The sequence below is a fragment of the Microchirus variegatus genome, assembly GCF_963457635.1.
Source record: "Microchirus variegatus genome assembly, chromosome: 14".
NCBI classification, from domain to species: Eukaryota; Metazoa; Chordata; class Actinopteri; order Pleuronectiformes; family Soleidae; genus Microchirus; species Microchirus variegatus.
Window position 1 is genome coordinate 12,744,070 of NC_139815.1, and position 20,855 is coordinate 12,764,924.

Below are 20,855 nucleotides of genomic sequence, written 5' to 3' on the forward strand. Positions count from 1 at the left end.
CCCCAAACTTTTGAACAGTTGTGTATGTCCAACACCAACATATTCCTCACTGCTGTGATAATAACTAAAATAATATATATATATAAGTGATATACAGCTCATGTTGTGTGTGTAAAAAAACTGATTCTGTCTGAGTAATAAAACAATCTGTCAAATGAAATCATATTTTCTTTGTGTGGCCAATATTGACACTTTGCCTCATATGGGGTTTAACATGAGCAGGAATCATCTAGCCTTCATCTTCAATCAAGAAAAGACAGACAAAGACCAAAAATAAAATTTTGCAAAGTAAAAAGCAATATAACCTCGGTATAACAGTTTAGGGATGGTCACTTTGTCGTATCAATCTCATTTATGTTTTCATCTGGCTTCATTTAAAATAAGTGTGTGAAAACTTTTATAATTCACAGAGATGACAGACTGCAACCCTCTGTCATCACATGACTTCTGAAAGTACAAGACAAGGACACCTTCTTCTTTTTTTCCCACAATATAACATACATTAAGGAATAATAATATCTTTAGAAGAATTTTCATCATAAACCTTTATTGCCAGATAAGGTTTTACATTAGTGTTTTCAACCTGTTTTACACTTAACTCTCACACTTAACAGGCTCGTCGTCAAATCTTCACTTCAAGAGAAAACACAACACGCAAACATCATCCACCATGTCTACAAGAACCACACACACAGACACACACAGAGCACATGAGTAACAACATGACAAGCCTATGTGGATCTCCTCTCAACACAAGGCAGAGGATCAAATCTCCTCTGAGGTGTAACAATCTCCTCACCACTGCCAGCACTTAATGCCCGGCGGGTCATGGGAATAACGCCGCCGGATCGCTAGTTGGCATCGTTTATGGTCGGAACTACGACGGTATCTGATCGTATTCTAACCTCCGACTTTTGTTCTTGATTAATTTAAGGACACTTACCAGCCTTTAAGCAACACTTCATTGACTCTTCAACCTGGACACAAATCGGCTCTCACTCTCCTTTTTCCTTGTCGAGTTAAACTGTAGTACTGCTTCCCAGTGTTTCTGAGAGTGTGTTTCTGCAGTGAGGTTGTAATTATTGTGCGGTGGCACGATTAAACACAGCAGTTTGAAGCCTTAAATGTCTCTTGGAATTTGCAGCATAATCATACGGTGGGAAAAAATAAATAAATGAGAGCATGTTTGCCCCACAAGCAGCTCAGCACTACAAATACAAAACTTGTCCGAAGCTCATTGTATAAGGTACATCTCTCGTTTAAATGCAATCGATCAGCCAAGACAGTGGATTAAAAAGCAAATATCACCTGATTTAACTGAGGATATAGCAGCGCAAATTAGATATATATAAGAGGGCAGAATATACAGATTAGGCACAGCATATAGTTTTAATAATAAATCAACTGATAAGGAATTGTAGATTAAGGCCCCGTCCCATTTCTCCCCCTTAAAATGTCCACTTGGTTTGGAGTGCCCTCTGCCGTAAATTCCCCTTGTTGAGGGAAGTGGCTTCCCTGTGGAATTGGGACACCACGATATGCAAATTAACGTAGTGCTAACCTACGTCACATGTTGACAATTCTACCGGTGGAGCGTGCTACTACTCTCTCGAAGCACTCGGCAAATAGCCGTTAGCTAGTCAGTCGGCTCGCTGAATTCGCAAAGCATCATGGGTAATTCCGTCTTCCACTTTGTTTTAAGCCCACATCAGAGCTCACTACATTTTGAGGGTTGATTATAAGGGCAAAAATTGTGCTCCCTCCCTTGCAAAATTGAGGGTTAGGGCAAAAATTGAGGGTTAGGGGAGGTATTGGGACGGAGCCTTAGTAGTGCAACATTCTGCAGTCATCATTGAATCTTTTAAAAGATTGAAGCATGATTGATTAGTTAATGCATACAAGATACCCATGTAAACACTCACTCCAGCAGGAGAAGGAGCAGGTAGAGCCAGGACAGGCAGATGTGTTTACGCCAGACCAACCATGGACGCACTGAGGTCCCACAGCTTCTTGGCTGCAGCATCATCCAGGGCCTGTGGTGCCGCCTTTTTGGAGGCACAGTCACTGCACAGTGGAAGAAATAAAAGAGAAGAACGTTGTTTACAATTAACAATTTCTTAATCATAAAATCCAGGTCTTTGGAGTTGACTCTGTTCACTCGTTTCTGTGTGAAAAACTGTATTGTTATAAATCCAGTCACACTCAGCAGCACACTTTTATATGGAACAGACTGTCCCGCACTGTGTTGTAATGCAACAATGTACAAATACTTCTGTACTTTGCTTAGTTATTTATTAATTCTAGCAACTTTTATTCCACTACATTTCTGGAATAAAATGTGTATTTTTACTTGTTGTTACTCGTTACTACCAAATAAAATCATAAGAAGTAGAGTTGGTAATGGTGTGTATTTGTATAGAGCTTTTCTCATCTTGATGAGCTATTTTACACTACATTTTTTCACCCACACTCTTAATATGAAATAAGGGTTCCAAAAGGGTCCTTCTACGAGGGCTGAGGTTCTACCTGGAACCATTTGCTTCTGTAAAACCCTTTCCCGAAGAAAGGGTTTTTCAAGGGTTCTTGGTAACACTAATGGTTCCAGTAAGAACCATGTTGATCCAAAGAACGCTTCAAAACCCCTTTCCTGAATTTTAAAAGGGTCTTGGTGAACAAAGGTTCTACCTGGAGCCAAAAAGGGTTCTACTATGAGGACAAGCCAAAGAACCTTATATGGTTCTACTTAGCACTTTTATTTCTAAGAGTGCATTCACACGCTGCAACATGGGGTTAAGTGTCTTGCTCAAAGGACACATATAGACTAACAGCCAGGAATTGAACCCACAGCCTGAAACGTTGCTCAGTTATAAAGAGCAAAGAGAAACCTTTTTGGCTCTGTTCCTTTTTAACAGTCTTTTGCATTACGGCCCTGTATTCACTCACTGACCCTCTCTATTGAATTCACAGCCATTTACTGCCACCTACTGACATATCAAGAGCATAATATGACAAAAAATACTGCATAAGGAACAAATCACATTGAAGTCTTCAGAAATCCTGCATTAAAATTAAAGTAATCTCATCATCTCCACTTCTCTCAAACATGGCCTCTTTGGAATACAGTTTACTAAAACCCATCATCGGATTGCTGAACTTTAATCCTGCACTTGCCATCAAACTAGAAATTCAAATGAATGTCATTTATTTGTATAATTAGCGAGATTTGACGCAGATGTACTCGCCTGTAGTAGAGCCCGCTGTCGTTTGCCACGCTCTCGTCCACAGCGCAGTAGATGGTGGTCTGAGCTCCTTCCCAGGGAGTTTTGATCAGCATTCCTAATGGAATCGCTATGATCCTCTTCCACAGTGATAAGGTCGGAACGAAATAGCGGCCTAACTCTGTGCGGATGACCCCAGGGTGAAGGCTGTACACTGTCACACCAGTTCCTAAAGAGAGGGATTCATCCGATTAGTTGTAACACCTGGATCTTCTAAGCAGGGCAGTGTTTTTCTCCATTAACCTGATGGCATCTGGTTCATAATTATAATTTCTAACAACACTATGTTCATGTGTGCAATATAGACAACCTTGCAGTCTTGCAGCCAGTTCTCTGCCGAAGAGCACGTTGGCCAGCTTGCTTTGGCGGTAGCTCTTCTGAGGTGCGTAGTCTTTATCCAGGTTGATGTCATCAAAGTGAATTTGACCTGTGAGAAACATCAACCAAAACATAGTTAGCAAGGAGAGCAGAACAGTAAAAATGTATGCTAAAGGGAAAGTTGTTCATGATTATAAATATTAAATAATAATAATGATAATAATAATAAAACTACATTTGCTGAAGTCTTTTTCTGGCTGTTAGATAGCCTTTTCTGGTTGGAAACCGCTCTCTTGCTCCACCAAAATCACACACAGCACACTGCCTCAGCTCTAATGTGTTATCTTGTGTCTTCGGTGTTTGAAATCCTTTGTTCAGATTTACTAAAGTACCAAAAATGTATCTAAGGTGGCAGCAGTGGACCAGAAGCTCCTAAGTACCCATGAGCTAAAGATGCTGATTTTCTCTATGGACTGGTGGGATAGAGTGAGCAGTTTATAGTCTTCAGTTTTCACTGGCAAAAGTGAGATAAAGTGTTCTTAATATTGTAGAATTAAGAAGGTGTACAAGTATTTTGTTAAGGGTCTCGGGCTGGTTCGAGGAAATTGCAGCACTTATAAATTCCCTCTCCATTAAAAACCTGATCTATACCTTTAATTATGAGGACATCAACATTTCCTTCCTCCTACCTTTCTCGTGTGCAAGGCTGGAGACGATGACAATTCGACTTGGAGTCGACTTCTTCAGCAGGTCGAGGAGACAGTTGGTGAAGAGGAAGTGTCCCAGATGGTTGACTCCGAACTGCATTTCAAAGCCATCCTTTGTCTGCCACTTAGGACACATCATGATTCCTACAAGAGACAAAAACACACATGTGCAACCGCTCCACCAGTGGTTTTAACACCATACAGAATATGGTTACTCTTCATTGTTGCTTTGATATTCACAGTATGCCACATTAAATACCCGCATTGTTGATAAGGATGTCCAAGCGTTCCTCGCTCTCCTGGATGTCTTTGGCGGCGTCTCTGACGGACTGCAGTGAGGCCAGGTCCAGCTTTTTCACCACCACGTTGCCGTTGCCACTCTTCTGCCGGATCTCATCAGCGGCGATGCGGGCTCTGGTCATGTCCCTGCAGGCTAGGATCACTCTGGCTCCTTTGACGAAGAGTATTTTAAGAATAAATCACTTATAGTGAAGGTAGTGCTGAAGATCTGGTCATGATTTAATTATTTTTCTTATGTCACCTCAAAGAGTATTATAGTTGATAACAAAGAGCTACATAAAAACAGGGGCACTATTATAGAGTAGGTAAATGAGCTGTCAATGAGTTTAACTCATATGACATAATGTCTGTAGCCTCAAGCATGTCTTGAATACACCTCATGTTTTTCTTTTGTTACTATAACTCACTTTGCATTTTAGATTTAAAAAAACAAAAACAATTTGAATGTATATTTGTGAAAGCACTTACTTTACAGCATTTTTTATACATCTATTTAAAACTTCTGCACAGTAGTATTAGCAGTAGTAGTAGACCCTATTGCCTGTGGCCCAGAGCTCCCAATTAAACGCTTCGGCACAACAACAGTAACCAACGCTTACAGAAAGAAAGCAAACAAATACGAGTGACTCACCCCGATGGGCCATATCCAGGGCCGTCTCCTTCCCAATGCCAGTGTTGGCTCCTGTGATCAGGACTGTTTTCCCATCCAGTCTGACCTTGCTCCGGCACACGCTCCCAGCCATCCACCTACGGAAGGCCAGCAAACCTGTACCTGAATAAACAGTAATATTATAGTATAGTAATTATCAGTAGTTATTGTAATACTGGATTTTGACACATTTTGTACCAACATTATTGTGGTTGGATATGAATTTCTATCATCAAACACAATCAGTATCAGTTAAAACAGTTTGTCACTGATATTACATTCAGGACTTGCTGTGTATTTGTCTAGGAGTTGAAATATCAACAAGATGTCTGTTCTGATGTTTGCTTTCCTAAACTGTAAAAATGTAATGCATAACAACAGCTGGTACCACACACCATGTTACCACTACTAGAGATGTAACAACAGAGAGTGGACAGTCTTTTTTTCAGCTGTTGAGGTGTTTACTAAAATAATAGTTAGTCAATTCCACAGAAATAGTATGTTCTTACTTTCTCTTTCGTATGCTTTGTAAGTAAAACTGCCAGCAACACATTTCATAACAAGGTGTGTACTGTTTATATAACAATAATAATAATAGCAAGGTATTATTGCTAAGACAATTCCCAGCTTTGTATAAGTGGTAATTTTGTGGGGGCAATTTTGTTGTTGTTTTCAAAGTAATAACCAGCTAGTAACAATTACTGAAGGCTAACCATCAGTGTGATAAATGAAAATGCATCCTCACTTATGTCACACAAGCATTTTCTTCTATTATACGGTGAAAACTACATATATACGATGACAATGCTACTACTATTCCAACATGACTAGCACATTGTTGTCCATTTTAATGCAAATTGCTACAGTTTTCTTATCATCAAATAGTTGATTTACCTGCGACAAAGGCAAGCGTGAGTGTGACCGCATGAGTCTCTGCAAAGTCCTTCATCGTCTCCATGTGGTTTTGCATGTTTTTATATAGTTAAAAATCAACCAATGTCAGTTTAGTTGGCACACAGAAAACACCAACGACGGAAAATATGTCTACTTTGTTTATATTGTGACGATTTCCTGAACGGAAGTGGGGGCGTGGTGTGCATGCAGTGGGATTTTCAACATAAGAGCCATATACGTTTCATTCAATGTTAAAATAACCAAAGTATAAAATAACAGTTTTGGTGTTGCTTTTGTTTGCAGTTAATGAAGTTATGTGCGTTTGTTGAATCCTAAAATTAAGGTTGTTAAAATTATTTCAGGACAAAGGAAACGCGATTCGTCACAGTCAAACCAGCCGAAATTGCAGTGACCGAGTATTATATCCGGTATGGTAAAAAAGACATAATAAGAAGCCGGCATCTGTGTTTTCAAAATAAAACAGCGATTTCAAGCAATTGCTGGTGGATATGAATTCAGGACAATTCTGACTATGAGTAATCGGGTTTGTTGTAAAAGTTTAGATGTCATACAAATACCTTTACAGCAAACCCGACACTGAATTTGGAGTGCCCCCGTATTTTAGCCATTATGGTAGAAGCACCAAAACAGCTCAGATCGAGCGAAGGGTTAGCAACATCCGGTTTTCAAAACAATACAACATTAAAAAAATGAATTATGAAACAAACAAATGCCTCCATAATTTCTGGCAGTGAGTTTATCTAAATACCTAAATACTGAAATGTGAACATAAAAGAGCTACGTTTGTCTGTAAAACTTTTTTTTTTTCAATGCGGTATATTCATGCTATATACATGGACGTTTGATGCCTTTGATGTCTACTATTTGAGTAGAAAGTATTGCGTTGCTTTGTAGGTTCACACACACACACACACAACAAAGCAACAGTTGACTGTTACTATAGCTGCACCGGAAGTGTTCTGTGCTCGCGCCACGTCAGAGCAACCTCCAGACACTTGTCAGAGTTAAAGAGCTGCTGTTTGTGAGACTTTGTGCACTTTAAAGTTCACGATGTTTTCACCGGCTCTTCTCTCTCTGCGGCCGCTGCTGCTGCTGTTGCTGCTGCTGCAGCTGTTCCGTGTGTTTGCGACTGAGCTGACGTTTGCGCTCCCTGACAAAGACAAGCTGTGTTTTTACGAAGAGCTCGAGAAAGACGTGACGTTTGACGTCATCTTCCAAGTAAGTTGCTGTGCTTTTCCACCGGCTATTAGTGTGTAATGTATGTAGAATATAAATGTCATTAGATAGTGATTATTGTTTAAAAAATCAGTTTCAGTTAAACAGGTTTATAATGTGGTGTCATGTGGATATTTCCTTTTCCAGTTTATTACCACAGCTACATGTATATTAAACCAAACAAACAAAACGCCTGAGTGAGGTTTTATGTGTGTATGACTTAAGGGGCTTAAACATTTATTTTTAGAAAAAGAATAGATGCAGAAACACACATATAGGTAGCCTATATTCCACTTTTTTTTATCACATTAACAGTCCATGACAGAGGGAGTGACAGCTGTTTGCAACTGCCATTTCCCAGAGTCTTATGTATCTGCTGCAAATATGTTTATGCAAAAAGTTTCATTGCACTGTCCTCCATAAGTTCCTGCACAACTCCATATGTTACAGTATGTTGTTGTTGACATGCAGACAGGGGCGATTCTAGAGTCTGTAGGGGCCCTAAGCAAAAATTCCCAGGGGGCCCTTCCAACCAGTGCTCATCACCATTATGTTACAAATAATCTGACACCAATGAAAAATGTATGAGTTTAAAATATGATTATTTTTTCTTCGAAATGAATGAAATGCATGGAAAAACCTTGTAATTAAAAAGTATGTGAAAATATAAATGTAAAGAACAATCAAATACTGTAAATAGCTTTTAAAAAACTATATAAACTTATGATAAAACTAAAATATATATATAAACTATATAAACTAAAAACAATGACACTGTAAAGAACCCACATTATAAAACAATATAAATATATAGAACAAGAAAACACTGTAAATCGCCCATTGTTGTTTAAGGGGGACGGGGAGGCGGCTGGTCACTGCACATTAGTAAAAACAGCCCTCAGCCTCCGAGTGTCGGGGGGCCCCCTATCGGCTCGGGGCCCCAAGCAGTTGCCTGCCTTGCCTGTTCACTAGCTGTGCCTCTGCATGCAGATGTCCTGTCACATGCTCATACTCACCATTCTTCTCTTCAGGTCATTGCAGGAGGCAGCTATGATGTGGACTGCTTTGTCACAGATCCTCAGGGCAACGTGCTGTACCACGAGGAGAGGAAGATGTATGACCGCTTCACTCACACCACGACCATGAACGGAGCCTACCAGGTTTGCTTCAGCAATGAATTCTCCTCCTTTACCCATAAAACGGTGTTTATGGATTTCCGCTATGGGGCAGAGCAACCTCTCATGCCGGGCATGATGAGTGGCACAGCACTGACACAGGTACAGTATAAGTATGAGGATTACAATTGTGCTTAGAGAACCAGGGGTTCATATTGTCAGTAGAAACTCTCAAAGCGCCAGTTTGTGGCAAAGACACAAACTAGGGAGAGAAAGAACAAGGTTAATGGCATATAGTGACATCATATCCTGAGTGTGAGTGCACCACAGGAATTCCCCCAGCAGCCTAAGTCTATAGCAGAAAATGTATCAGGTTCCCCTAAGCCAGCTCTAACAGTAAACTTTATCAAAAAGGACGGTTTTAAAGGTGCCATTTGTAAGAATGTGGCCAAAAACGGTTACTCCATTCAAATTCAAAATACCGAGGTCTTTTGGGTTTCGTTTTCTGACGTAACTGGCAACCTGTGTTTGCTCGGCAGTTGAGACTCTACTGACTGCAATGATTGGTAGACGGCGGTAGGTGGCGCCACATGCCAAACCATGATTTAAAAACAAAAACATGATATGCAGTCTGCAAAATATTTTTTTTAATGTAAATATTTTGGCTGTACTGTTGTTTTTGGTGAGTTCAGTTTGTTATATGAACATTATTCCTGAGTCTCTCTGACATTAGGAGGATTTTATGGCCAGTTGCTTTAGATTTATTACATAAGAACCTTTAAGTCTGACTTTAAATACAGAGAGGGTGTCCGTCTCCTGAACTGTCATTAGGAGCTGGTTCCACAGGAGAGGAGCCTGGTAACTGAAGGCTCTTATACACTCTTGAGAACCACAAGTAAGCCAGTATTTTGAGAGCCAAGTGATCTGTCAGGATGATAACGTAGTACTAGTATTTTAATGTATGATGGGGCCTGATCATTAAGTACTTTGAGGATTCAATGTGAAGCTGTAGCAAATACTATGTATGCTTTCAGTGTTTTGTTTATTGAGTTATGCTTTAGGTGGCATATTGTGCAGTAAAACTGTTGTGGTTATACTACACTCAGCAAAAATATAAACACGCAAAGAAAAACTTGTAGTTATTGTTATGTGATGAAACAGAGTAATTAAATAACAGTACAACTTTATCAATAAAGTGGCTTTAATTTGCGAGCATTTGGATCAATTTCAAAACAAAAGTCCTGGAGTAATGGCAGGAAGAACACAATGGGAGTCGATGATCCAAGTTCACAAACTTTAATAACGTGTGTGTCCACCATTAGTCTTATGCAGAGCAGTACACCGGAGACGCATGGACATCACCAGGTTGTCGATGGTGGCCTGGAATGATCATGGAATGATGCACATTCAGTTGTGTTGCCACAGCTGTAACGCTCAGCATGCCAATGGCACGCTCCCTCATGATTTGTGACATCTGTGGCATATTGACAAGTCCACATTTTGGTGTGCCCTTTTAATGACCAGACCATAAGCAGTGTCTGTGTACTGGTCAGGCATATTGACCACCACTCTGCCAGGCTCCATGACTCTTGTGAGTTGAAATACTCAATCTGAGATTGTAGTCAATAGGAGTGGCCAAGTGACACTGGACTACTGGGTTTAAACAAAACAATCAACACCAATTACTGTGTGGGGACTTTAGGAGCAGCTTGGTTATTTTAACTGTGTTTATGGATGAACTACAGTATGTCGACCTTTCCATTTTCAGTTGGAGTCATCTTGCGTCGCCATTCATGAGCTTCTGAAGGTGGTGGCCGACTCACAGACATGGTACAGACTGAGAGAGGCGCACGACCGCCAGAAAGCGGAGCACCTTCACGAGCGAGTGACTTACTGGTCCATGGGAGAAACCGTCCTGCTGTTTGTCATCGGCGTCGGTCAAGTCATGCTGCTGAAGAGCTTCTTCACTACGAAGAAAGGAGGCTCTGTGGCAGCCACCACTTAGAACTTGTAGAAGAGAAGTTAAAAGTCTTAGGAACTCGTCAGTGAGAATGTAGAGAGGTGCATCTGGAAATGAGTGCACATCTTAATAGTAGGTTTTTTCAGTTGTGTTAAAAAGAAGTACCACTCATGCTTATGTCACAGATCTTGCACAGATTATTTATTATTAGAAATGCAACATGAAGTTGCTGTGCTGACTACAGTTGCTGGACTGTAGGACTGTCATGGATTTGAATGAGCACGACAGCAAACGATGATCGAGACCAAAGTAGTGTTTTTGTCTTCTGTTTGTTTATACCGTTGTAATGAAGTGGTCCATATTTGTCATGTCCTCGTCTATTTCACTCAAAGTGCCTTAAAAAGTGTTGGGATTTTTTTGGTTAAAAGTTTATTATTTTTAATTTGTCTGCTGACATGTCTGTCATCCCCTTGTTACTGATCCAGTAAGTTTCATTCCTATGTTTTATATAAATAAGCAACGCAAAGTGTCTGTGTTTATTTTATTTGTCTGATTTTCATCTGTATAACGTGTCAGGAGATTTCAATAAAATTTACTGGAGAATGAGAACTGCTTCAAGATTTTCTTATCATTGTCAAACTGATGTCAGTTCAGATCTAGGTCAATCTATCTTTATATATATATATACACAGGAAAGATGACGGTTGTGTGTATTGAGTAGATGAAAGCTGGGGAACTAAAGTCAGTGTGCTTTTATTCTCACATGCTTTTTATTGATCACACTAATCTGCTGAAAGTGGGATATGTTTTTGTGATCCCCTTAAAATTCAACACGTCTTAGGGGCCAAGATTTGGAGAACAGCCATGACATGAAATCTTTCAGTTTTAGAAACACAATGTAGTGATGAATACATGTAGTTAAAGTTTTGAAATGAATATGTAAAACATAAATACAAAATATGACAATTATAGACTGAAAATATATATGAGCTTATTTTGTGTTATGTAATTCATTTTTTTTTATTTCATTTTGCATCATAAATGTTTTTTTGTTTTTTTGCCAACTGTATTGTTCCATATCATTAACACCTTTACTTTGAAACTCTGTCATCTCTACCTCTATCATCACAAATATCGTTGATTTTAAATTAATTTCTGGTTGCCCCTTGATATTGAGACCCCTGCATTAGTGGAAAATAATAATTCAACATACTTAAAAAACATGTTTTAATATATTATCGGACTAGCAAATTATAATTGACGGTTTAAATCATAATAATTGTTTAATTTCTGATGAAGAAAAGGAGAAAAGCAACCAAACTATTTACACAGCTGTGTTCCACTCCTTGTCAGTAGGGGGTGCTGCAGCACCGTCAGCTAAACAGGGGCGCGGGGACAGCGTTTCATATTATTGAATTAAGATTAATAAAACATTGATTTAGATTCATGTTTTGTTTCATGTACTTTTAGGTTAGCGACTATTGTTGCAAATCTGGTTAAAGGTGACTAAAATAAACGTACACCACGTATTTCGCCACTGTTTGGACCTTTAAGCTGCTGTTAAATTCACTATGAACAACTTTAGTTAAAGCACGCGAGTGAACTTGAACACACTTCTACGTGATTGGTCCTCTCTCACAGGTTTGCTGACGTGTGTGTGTGTGCGTGTATGTGTGCGTGCGTGTCATACATTCGACACGCATTAGTGTGGCATCACCGGTTTACCGGACTCTGGTTCATTCATACCTGCTGAACTGTACTGTACTGCGTGCGTGGATCCAGCAAACATGGCGGCTTACCTGAAGTCTCTGAGGACCGTGTGGAGAACAAGTGCAGCAGCTGCCGCTGTGCTGCCGACGCTCACTCCCGCCGCTGTGCTGCCGACATCTGCCGCTGTGTGCCACCACCACCACCACCGGAGCTGTGAGTCCTCCAGCGCTCAGACAGTCCAGACAAGAGGCAGACCGAGTCATCGGTCGGCCAATTAATCGGGCTGTTTTTGTCGATATATATCACACGACACAGGCTTTGATTCTATACAGGAAATATACTTTTGTAGACAAATAAGAATAAGCCTAGTCTTATGTAAATGTAAAAAAAATAAAAAAAATAAATGGTAACTTGAGTAAAAGTACAAGCATGTTACTAGAATATGACTTTGGTAAAAGTTGAAGTCACTTTATATATATATATATATATATACATATATATATATATATATATATATATATATTTATATATATATATATGTATAAAATATTACTTAAGTAAAAGTCTTAAAGTATGTGACTGTATATTTACTGTATCTAAGTATCAACTTTTTTTTTCTTTTTCTTGTATAAAATGTAATTCAGTTTTTGAAGTAAAAGTATTTTTAAAAAGTCAATAGTTAGGATTGAGTCATTGTAGCTGAGTGGTAGGGTGGTGAGTTGTCTTTCAACAGGAAGGTTGTGGGTTCAATTCCTGCCCTTGAGCGAGACACTTAACCCCATGCTGAAGCTCATTGAGACTAGAAAAGTGCTATGTAAATACAGACCATTACCAAGTAACACAGATAGAGGGAATGTAGCAAAGTAAAAGTTGCTGGAAACACAAATAGCAAAGTAAAGTACATATATGTTGAATTGTGTACTTAAGTGCAGTAATGAAGTATTTGTATTCTGTTAAATTACAGCCCATGAACAAGCCAAATGTATACAAGTATCTCTGCTTAGCATCAGTAGATGAGACAGTGATTTCAGAACCACCTACATGTGTGTGTTTATTACTTAGACACAGACAGAAATCTTGAATGTGAACCATGTGTGAACTCAGTGACACAGATAAGCGTCTGAGACACTCTCTGATAGTGCCTCACTCACTCAGTCAGTGAAAAATAATGACAAAAAAAACTCTCAAATCGTGATACATTGTGATATTAACTTTGTAAATGAATAACACAGTTTCACTAATGGCTCAAAGTATGACTACAAGAGAAAGAGATATTGGAAAATGAATCATACCATTAAAAGATAGCACATTTATAGCTATGCAGTGATCTACATATTGATGTATTTGTGTCTCCCTAAAGTTGACATATTATTGTTCTCAGAAACCTGATTATTGTTGCTAAATGCTGTAAAACTATTTTTATACCAAAGTTTTATTATGGCGGTGTATCATTATATGTTAATAAACTGTTTGAATATATCAGATGGAGGGAAAAATAAAAACATCTGGCCAAACGTACACTCTTAGAAATAAAAGTGCTTAGTAGAACCAAGGTTTTTTGGCTTGTCCCTATAGGAGAACCCTTTTTGGCTCCTTTATAAAAAGGTTCTACCTGGAACCCTTTTGGAGGGTTCCACCAAGAACCCTTTTAAAACCCGTTATTCAGGAAAGTGGTGTTAAAGGGTTTTCTGGATCAAAATGGTTCTTACTGGATTAGTGTTACCAAGAACCCTTGAAAAAAAACATTCTTCTGGAAAGGGCCCTTGTAGAAGGACTCTTTTGGAACCCTTATTTCTAAGAGTGTATTCACCAGAAAGAGACATTACATGTTGACCGTAATTGTCAGTTGTAAATGTTAACAAAAAGTCACGAAGCATTAATGCAGCTGTAAATGTTTCAGATGCAACAACGCGCATCAAGGTGGACCAGCCCGTGGTGGAGATGGACGGAGATGAAATGACTCGCATCATATGGGAGTTCATCAAAGAGAAGGTAGATTGAAGGTCGCTTGTAACGACCACTTTGGAGGAAGCTTCTCAGTTCCAGATTAAGAAATGATAACTGGTGAAACAGAATCAGTCGATCGAAAACTAAACATCAGTTTGTAGCTGATGGTAGTGAGTGTCTTCATTTGCTCAGAGCCTTGTCCAGGTTGGTCTTAATAGCATCCAGGAAGTCTGACGTGTAGACAAATGCTCAAGTTCGTAAAGAACTTTTATTTTCAGAAGAATTAACAAAACGGAACATAATACATTTTCGTTTATAAGTGTTGTAGTTCATTGTTTTTTGTACTTTATGTACTGTTGACAGCTCATTCTGCCCAACGTGGATGTGGAGCTGAAGTACTTTGACCTGGGTCTGCCCTACAGAGACCAGACGAATGACCAGGTCACCATAGACGCCGCTCTGGCAACTAAGAAGTACAACGTGGCTGTCAAGTGTGCCACTATCACTCCAGATGAGGCCAGAGTCGATGGTAAGTTTACCATCATCATCCATCCATCCATTATCTACCGCTTTATCCTCCACCAGAGGGTTGTGGGGGGGGGGTGCTGTGCCTATCTCAGCTGACATTGGGCGATAGGTGGGGGTACACCCTGGACAGATCGCCAGTCCATCGCAGGGCCAAATATAGAGACAAACAACCATTCACTCACACTCTCACACCGAGCCGGAGAACCCAGACAAAACCCACGCACACGGGGAGAACATGCAAACTCCATGCAGAACAGCCCTTGTTGGGGCTCGACTCTGGTCTTCTTGCTGCAAAGGCAAGAGCGCTAACCACTACACCAACTGTGTGGCCTTAAGTTTACCCTCAACTATGTTTAATTCTATAGTATGTATGTAGATTTGTATGTAAGAGAATCGTAAATGTACATGTAATGTTTATATTTTGTTCCCCATAAAGAGTTTAAGCTGAAGAATATGTGGAAGAGTCCTAACGGAACCATCAGGAACATCCTGGGTGGCACAGTTTTCCGTGAGCCGATCCTCTGTAAAAACATTCCCCGGCTTGTTCCCGGTTGGACGTTGCCCATGATAATTGGTCGACATGCTTTTGGTGATCAGGTAAAAATAAAAAAAAATGCACTGCTGATGAGTGATTGAACAGAAGAGACATGTCTCACACTGGTTTGATGTTTTCCTTTCACAGTACAGAGCCACAGACTTTGTTATTGACCAGCCCGGGAAGTTCAAGATTCTGTTTTTCCCAGCTGATGGAAGCAAACAGAGGGAGTGGGAGGTGTATGATTTCCCCGCTGGGGGTTGTGGGCTGGGAATGTTCAACACTGATGAGGCAAGTATGAATTTATTTATTTATAGATTAGTCTCCTGAGATTATAATAATAATAATGAAAAAAGCATTTTTATAGTATTTGTGCACTTTGTGTGTTTTCTGGTTTTTAATTGAATTATTTCTGGGCCTTCTTCTTATCTTTGCACAGTCCATCAGTGGGTTTGCCCACAGCTGCTTCCAGTATGCCATCCAGAAGAAGTGGCCTCTGTACATGAGCACCAAAAACACCATTCTGAAAGCCTACGACGGCCGCTTCAAAGACATCTTCCAGGAAATCTTTGAGGCGTAAGTCGCAGGCGTCACCTGTAAACAGACACCGAGCAGAAGCTGTCAATCGCACTGCGTCCACTCATTATGTGCCATGCTTTATCTTCTATTTTCCTCTTAATGGGAACGTACGCCACAAAATTCATTCAATGCTGTTGAAGAAATCCTGAAACTAGTCACTGAGGCCTCAAGGAATTGTTAACCGACATTATAATGCAAGTGAAAAGCAGGATTATTTCTTTTTGCCCGTTGTTTTGTCTTCGATAAATTATTACTTTGTGCTCAGACTCACACAAAAACTTTTAGTTTTAATAGAGTAAATCTAGTTACATAGTCATACTTAGTAATTTAAAGGTGCAGTGTGTAAGATTGAGTCACCCTCTCTTTCACAAGCATACAGGGGAACTACAGTGGCCTTGGTAGAACATATATATGTTTTTTACTAATTTTTTAGAGATTAATGTGTCAAGTGATCATCAAACGGCCATTCTGACACACGTCTCATTCCCAAAACAACAGACGAAGTTGGGATTTTAAAAAATACAATAAAATTGAGTTGACGTCAAAGTCACTTCCTTCAAAGAAAATAAAAGCCCTACACTGCTCTTCACTGACTTTCTGTAAATTCTAACAATTGTTATTATAAGAAAATAAATAATATTCCAGCGCTGTAAGAGAATGTCAGATACAAACACAGCAGCATCACAAGGATGTTAATGGGATACTTCACCAATTTGCATGTGGCTTTGTATTGCTAGAATAGAAGTAGTATTTATGTATTTATGTACTATTTAAATACATTGTTTTCCCAACTGTGAGTCAAATGACGCCTTTTGCATCATTTCATCAAAAGTGAGGGAGGGAAGCACATTTATAAAAAAAACAAAAAAAACTATACTACTATTCTAGCAATACAAAGCCACGTAAATCGGTGAAGTATCCCTTTAAGTTTAGTGAAACAGCCCTTTAACAACTCTCTGCACTATTTTACCCTCTCTGACATTCTCTCCTTCAGAAAGTACAAGCCAGAGTTTGACGAGCTGAAGATCTGGTACGAGCACCGTCTCATCGATGACATGGTGGCTCAGGTTCTGAAATCCTCGGGAGGATTCGTTTGGGCCTGCAAGAATTACGACGGAGATGTGCAGTCTGACATCCTGGCTCAGGGTTAGCGCGTGTTTACTTGATGATAAGCGTTAATGTCGATTTAATCTCCGTGACTTGATGTCTTCCTGAGCTTTTCGTTTGTGTGTTTGTGTGTGTTGTCAGGCTTTGGGTCTCTGGGTCTCATGACGTCAGTTCTCATGTGTCCCGACGGCAAGACCATCGAGGCCGAGGCTGCCCACGGCACGGTCACCAGGCATTACCGGGAACACCAGAGGGTAAGCGTCATCAGGTCACGTAGCCCGGGTTAACTTTAGAAGCAAAGAATACTGTGTGTACACATGTGTGTACTTGTACTTTTGCCCCTGTTGGAACTGATTTGAGAATGAGGAAATGTTTGCACATTTTTTTTTGCCAGAGCCAATTTTACTGTGGGTTTATTTACCGACATTTGGTGTCAGGTGTGAGGCTTGATTCAGTTTGAGGACACGCCCGCACAACACACAGAATATCAACCAGTACAGTTCTATGAGAGGAGCGGCAGAGACATAATTGTTCCAGTAAACAGTGACGTCAGCAGATAGGAATCCTAAGCAGCAATGACATGTTGAATGATCAGTAACTGACTTTTGCTTTGTAGGGACGACCAACCAGTACCAACCCTATAGCTAGTATCTTTGCTTGGACCAGGGGACTGGAGCACAGAGGCAAACTGGATGGAAATGCTGATTTGATAAAGTATGTTTCTCTTCTTCTTCTAATAATAGTAATCGATCTATAAAGCAAGTTGCGTCTGTGTGCCTGTGACAGGCATATCTCGCTGACCGTTAGTCAGATCGACTTTGGATATGGGTTGAGTATGGCCCGATGGTGTGCATTCTTGATTTCCACGGTACACCAGGCAGGCAGCGGCTCATCAGCAGCAGCTGCGCTGTCTGGAGCGGGGTCCTCACAGTGGGCGAGACATTTTCACACGGTTCACCACAGAACATGGTGTTATACTGAAGCGATGAAGTCCATTCACCAATATGCCAGCAAATGCTTAATTAGCATTAGCATGCTGCTACTTTGTGGCTAACTGACAGCTAACCCATTTCCAAAGGTAAGCTAGCGAGGCTGCAATTACCAATAGCGTGGATCTAACATAATACAAACACTGTGCAACCTCATTAGGCACAACGCAAATGTTTTCATTTTCGACTAGCATTAGCGTAGCTAGATATTATGACTGTCAGCCTTAAAAGTGTTTGTATTATGTTAGCCTTTACGTTCCTTATCATGCAAACTGAAAAATATTCTTCCGCTCCCATTATAGGAATACATACTTCCTACGGGCACTGCACTAGTAATTTAAAAGAAAGCTGTACTAATGGGTGTAAATGCTGCCCTCTACAGCTCTCAATCACTCATCGCAGTTCAAAGCTCTTTTTTCAAACCATCATTTACTCTCATTTAACATGAAACTGTATCTGTATTTTACGACACACACACGCACACACACTGATTTGTCTGTGACTCTTCAGTTTCTCCCAGACGTTGGAAAAAGTCTGCGTGGAAACTGTGGAAAATGGTTTGATGACCAAAGACCTTGCAGGCTGCATCCACGGGTTGAGCAAGTGAGTTTTGTGTGTATTCAAATCACTTACTCCATTTTGTCTTTTGGAAACAGTTTCTAACCTCTAACCCCCCGATCTCTGTTGCCTTGCAGCTGCAAGCTGGATGAACATTACGTCAACACGTCAGACTTCCTGGATGCTATTAAGATCAACCTGGACAAGGCTCTGAGCAAATGAAGACGCACTAACTAAACATGTCTGTAGGTTTTCAACTCATTTTTTCTTATTTTACTACGTAATATTAACTCAATACAATGGCCATATTTTACAGGATTAGCAGGATTAATGACGAGCAGGGTGTGTGGAGCTGTCATTCTGTCTTATCTAAACACTTACCAGGAAATATTAATTTGTAGGTGTGGTTACATTAACTTTACAAACAGGTTACGACAAGTTTGACTAAATACATGGGAACAGACGCGTAATCTGCTTGAGCTGGTCCAAATGGGACCGCAAGAATGAGTTTGTGAAGCACTAACAAGTGCTTTAGTTCAGGAGGAAATGGGCTCTGTTCAGAACTGGTATTTACATCCTGGGATTGAACCAGCAACCTCCCCTTTACGAGCCCAATTCCTTTCCTCTTGGTCATGTGCTGCCCTAATCTGTTTAAAGTGGACAGTGCAAACAAAACTGCAGGTCTGAAGAAACCCAACAAAGGCCCCAAATGACATTGGTTCAGGAAGACGTGTCCAATCCACAACTCCTCCAGACCACCTCATCTGTGCTCCAGCCAAATAGCAAATCCAGATTAACATTAACAGTAGAAGCTCACATGCATATGCAATTCTGTTTTATATTCAGTCTTCATGCATCTGCTTAAACAAACCTCTGCCCAGCAGTGCATTAACCTCTTCTTCTCAGCAGACCTTTGACTGTGTCGCAGTCATACGACTGTAACTTTGGTATATATTTTCGCTTTAAATCAAATACATGTACAGTGCATGACCAGCAGATGTCGACATTTCACAGTCAGACTGGGTTTTTTTTTTTTTTTGGGGGGGGGGTTCATCTTTCACTGCACCACTGTTGAATATGATCTGTTCTGTTTGTAGCTGTTACTCATGTAACAATTCTACTTAAATTAGTGTTATTTAAATCGCTATGTGTAGTTGGCAGAACTAAACGTATAATGAAGACAATATAACTACATAGACTAGAACACTACATTACAAAGATAATAATCACGGTAACTAACAATATACTCAAATATCTGGCTTAGAGTCTGTTGAATCTTTAATAGGATTCAAACAGGGAACTTAATTTTTCTCCTCTCTTGTAAGTATCTGAATGTACTATTTAAACATTGTAAATAGATCTGATGTCCAGTCATATTTACTTATCAATTTATTAAAAGGCGTTTTAATTATCACCCTCTTGAGTGCCTCAGATTTCTATTTTTTGGGTAAACAACGTGTGATTGGGTTATGAAAGCTGTGTGATAGAAAATGCTCTGCACATGAGTGAACGGCAAAACTGTAGCATAATCAAGATGAGAAAAGTGCTTTATAAATACATTTACATTACAAGAATCAGATAAGACATAAACCTTAAATTACTCTGCTCTCAGTGAATTACCTTCATAATTCTTAAATGGAACAAATTCAGATGAGCCAGGAGTTTTTTTTATTATTATTGGAGCTGGCTGCTCAGCCAAAGTGACTGATCAGGGGGAGAAGGACCTTAGTAAGATGTTACCAAGATCCAGATGGTCACTCTGGCTGAGGTCCAAAGATCATGTCTACGGATGAGTGAAACTTCATCGCAGAACTCCACTGATCTGAGCTTCATGGAGGGAACCAGGCAGTGTTTTTCACCTGCTCAATACCATCTCTGCAGTGTAGCATTGAGCTAGCACAATGTGCTACAGGGTGTTTTTCAGACCACAGGGAAATCTCAGTGCAACACAGCACAGTCATGATGGAAATCTGGGCCAGAGCTCACAAGACCTCTAACTGGGGCTTTGAGTGACCCAGCAAGAACTATAGGAATTGAAGGTCTTGAGCTCACCATGTAAAGTGCCTGAGGTAAATGCAGTCATTCTCAATCCTGGTCCTTTCGAGGTGTGCTGGAGCCAGCAGGGAAACATCAAACACATGCAGGGGCAGTGGGTCCAGAGGACCAGGATTGAGAATCACTGGGATAAAGTATGAATCGGAGCTATACAAATAAAATTGAATGTTGAATGTCTTGGAGATGGCAAAGGGAAAGCAAATTAGGTCATCAAAGTCAGAAGAATGAATCCTCTAGGACCATGGGCTTCAATATTGACATCCATTCACACTTGGCAGTTAGCACAATAAACCCCCGTGACAAACTGAATTATCTTATAACCTAATCCAGTAATGTTTAGAATCCACTTACCGTCTCTGCTGTTGAGAAGCTTCCCGTGCATCGACATCG

General features: G+C 40.1%; 3 protein-coding genes across 3 annotated transcripts; 2 read left to right on the forward strand and 1 right to left on the reverse strand.

The window, feature by feature from the left end:
* Positions 1-568: 568 nt before the first annotated feature.
* Positions 569-6,295, reverse strand: LOC310936899 (retinol dehydrogenase 11). The gene is made up of 7 exons (XM_083901060.1): positions 6,147-6,295; positions 5,235-5,375; positions 4,563-4,754; positions 4,286-4,447; positions 3,589-3,705; positions 3,243-3,447; positions 569-2,064 (listed from the first exon to the last, which is right to left on the reverse strand). The coding sequence occupies exons 1-7, from the start codon at positions 6,220-6,222 to the stop codon at positions 1,968-1,970; spliced, it is 990 nt and encodes a 329-aa protein (XP_083757186.1). The 5' UTR covers positions 6,223-6,295; the 3' UTR covers positions 569-1,967.
* Positions 6,296-7,217: 922 nt separating this feature from the next.
* On the forward strand, positions 7,218-10,502 carry tmed3 (transmembrane p24 trafficking protein 3; the record flags this gene model as incomplete). The annotated part of the gene is made up of 3 exons (XM_083900550.1): positions 7,218-7,385; positions 8,414-8,659; positions 10,266-10,502. The coding sequence occupies 3 exons, from the start codon at positions 7,218-7,220 to the stop codon at positions 10,500-10,502; spliced, it is 651 nt and encodes a 216-aa protein (XP_083756676.1).
* A 3,573-nt stretch (positions 10,503-14,075) lies between these two features.
* On the forward strand, positions 14,076-18,632 carry LOC310936378 (isocitrate dehydrogenase [NADP], mitochondrial; the record flags this gene model as incomplete). The annotated part of the gene is made up of 10 exons (XM_083900435.1): positions 14,076-14,159; positions 14,478-14,643; positions 15,079-15,239; positions 15,325-15,468; positions 15,617-15,753; positions 16,751-16,902; positions 17,005-17,117; positions 17,480-17,577; positions 18,363-18,455; positions 18,548-18,632. Exons 1-10 carry the CDS (start codon positions 14,109-14,111, stop codon positions 18,630-18,632), a joined length of 1,200 nt encoding a protein of 399 aa, XP_083756561.1. The 5' UTR covers positions 14,076-14,108.
* Positions 18,633-20,855: the final 2,223 nt, after the last annotated feature.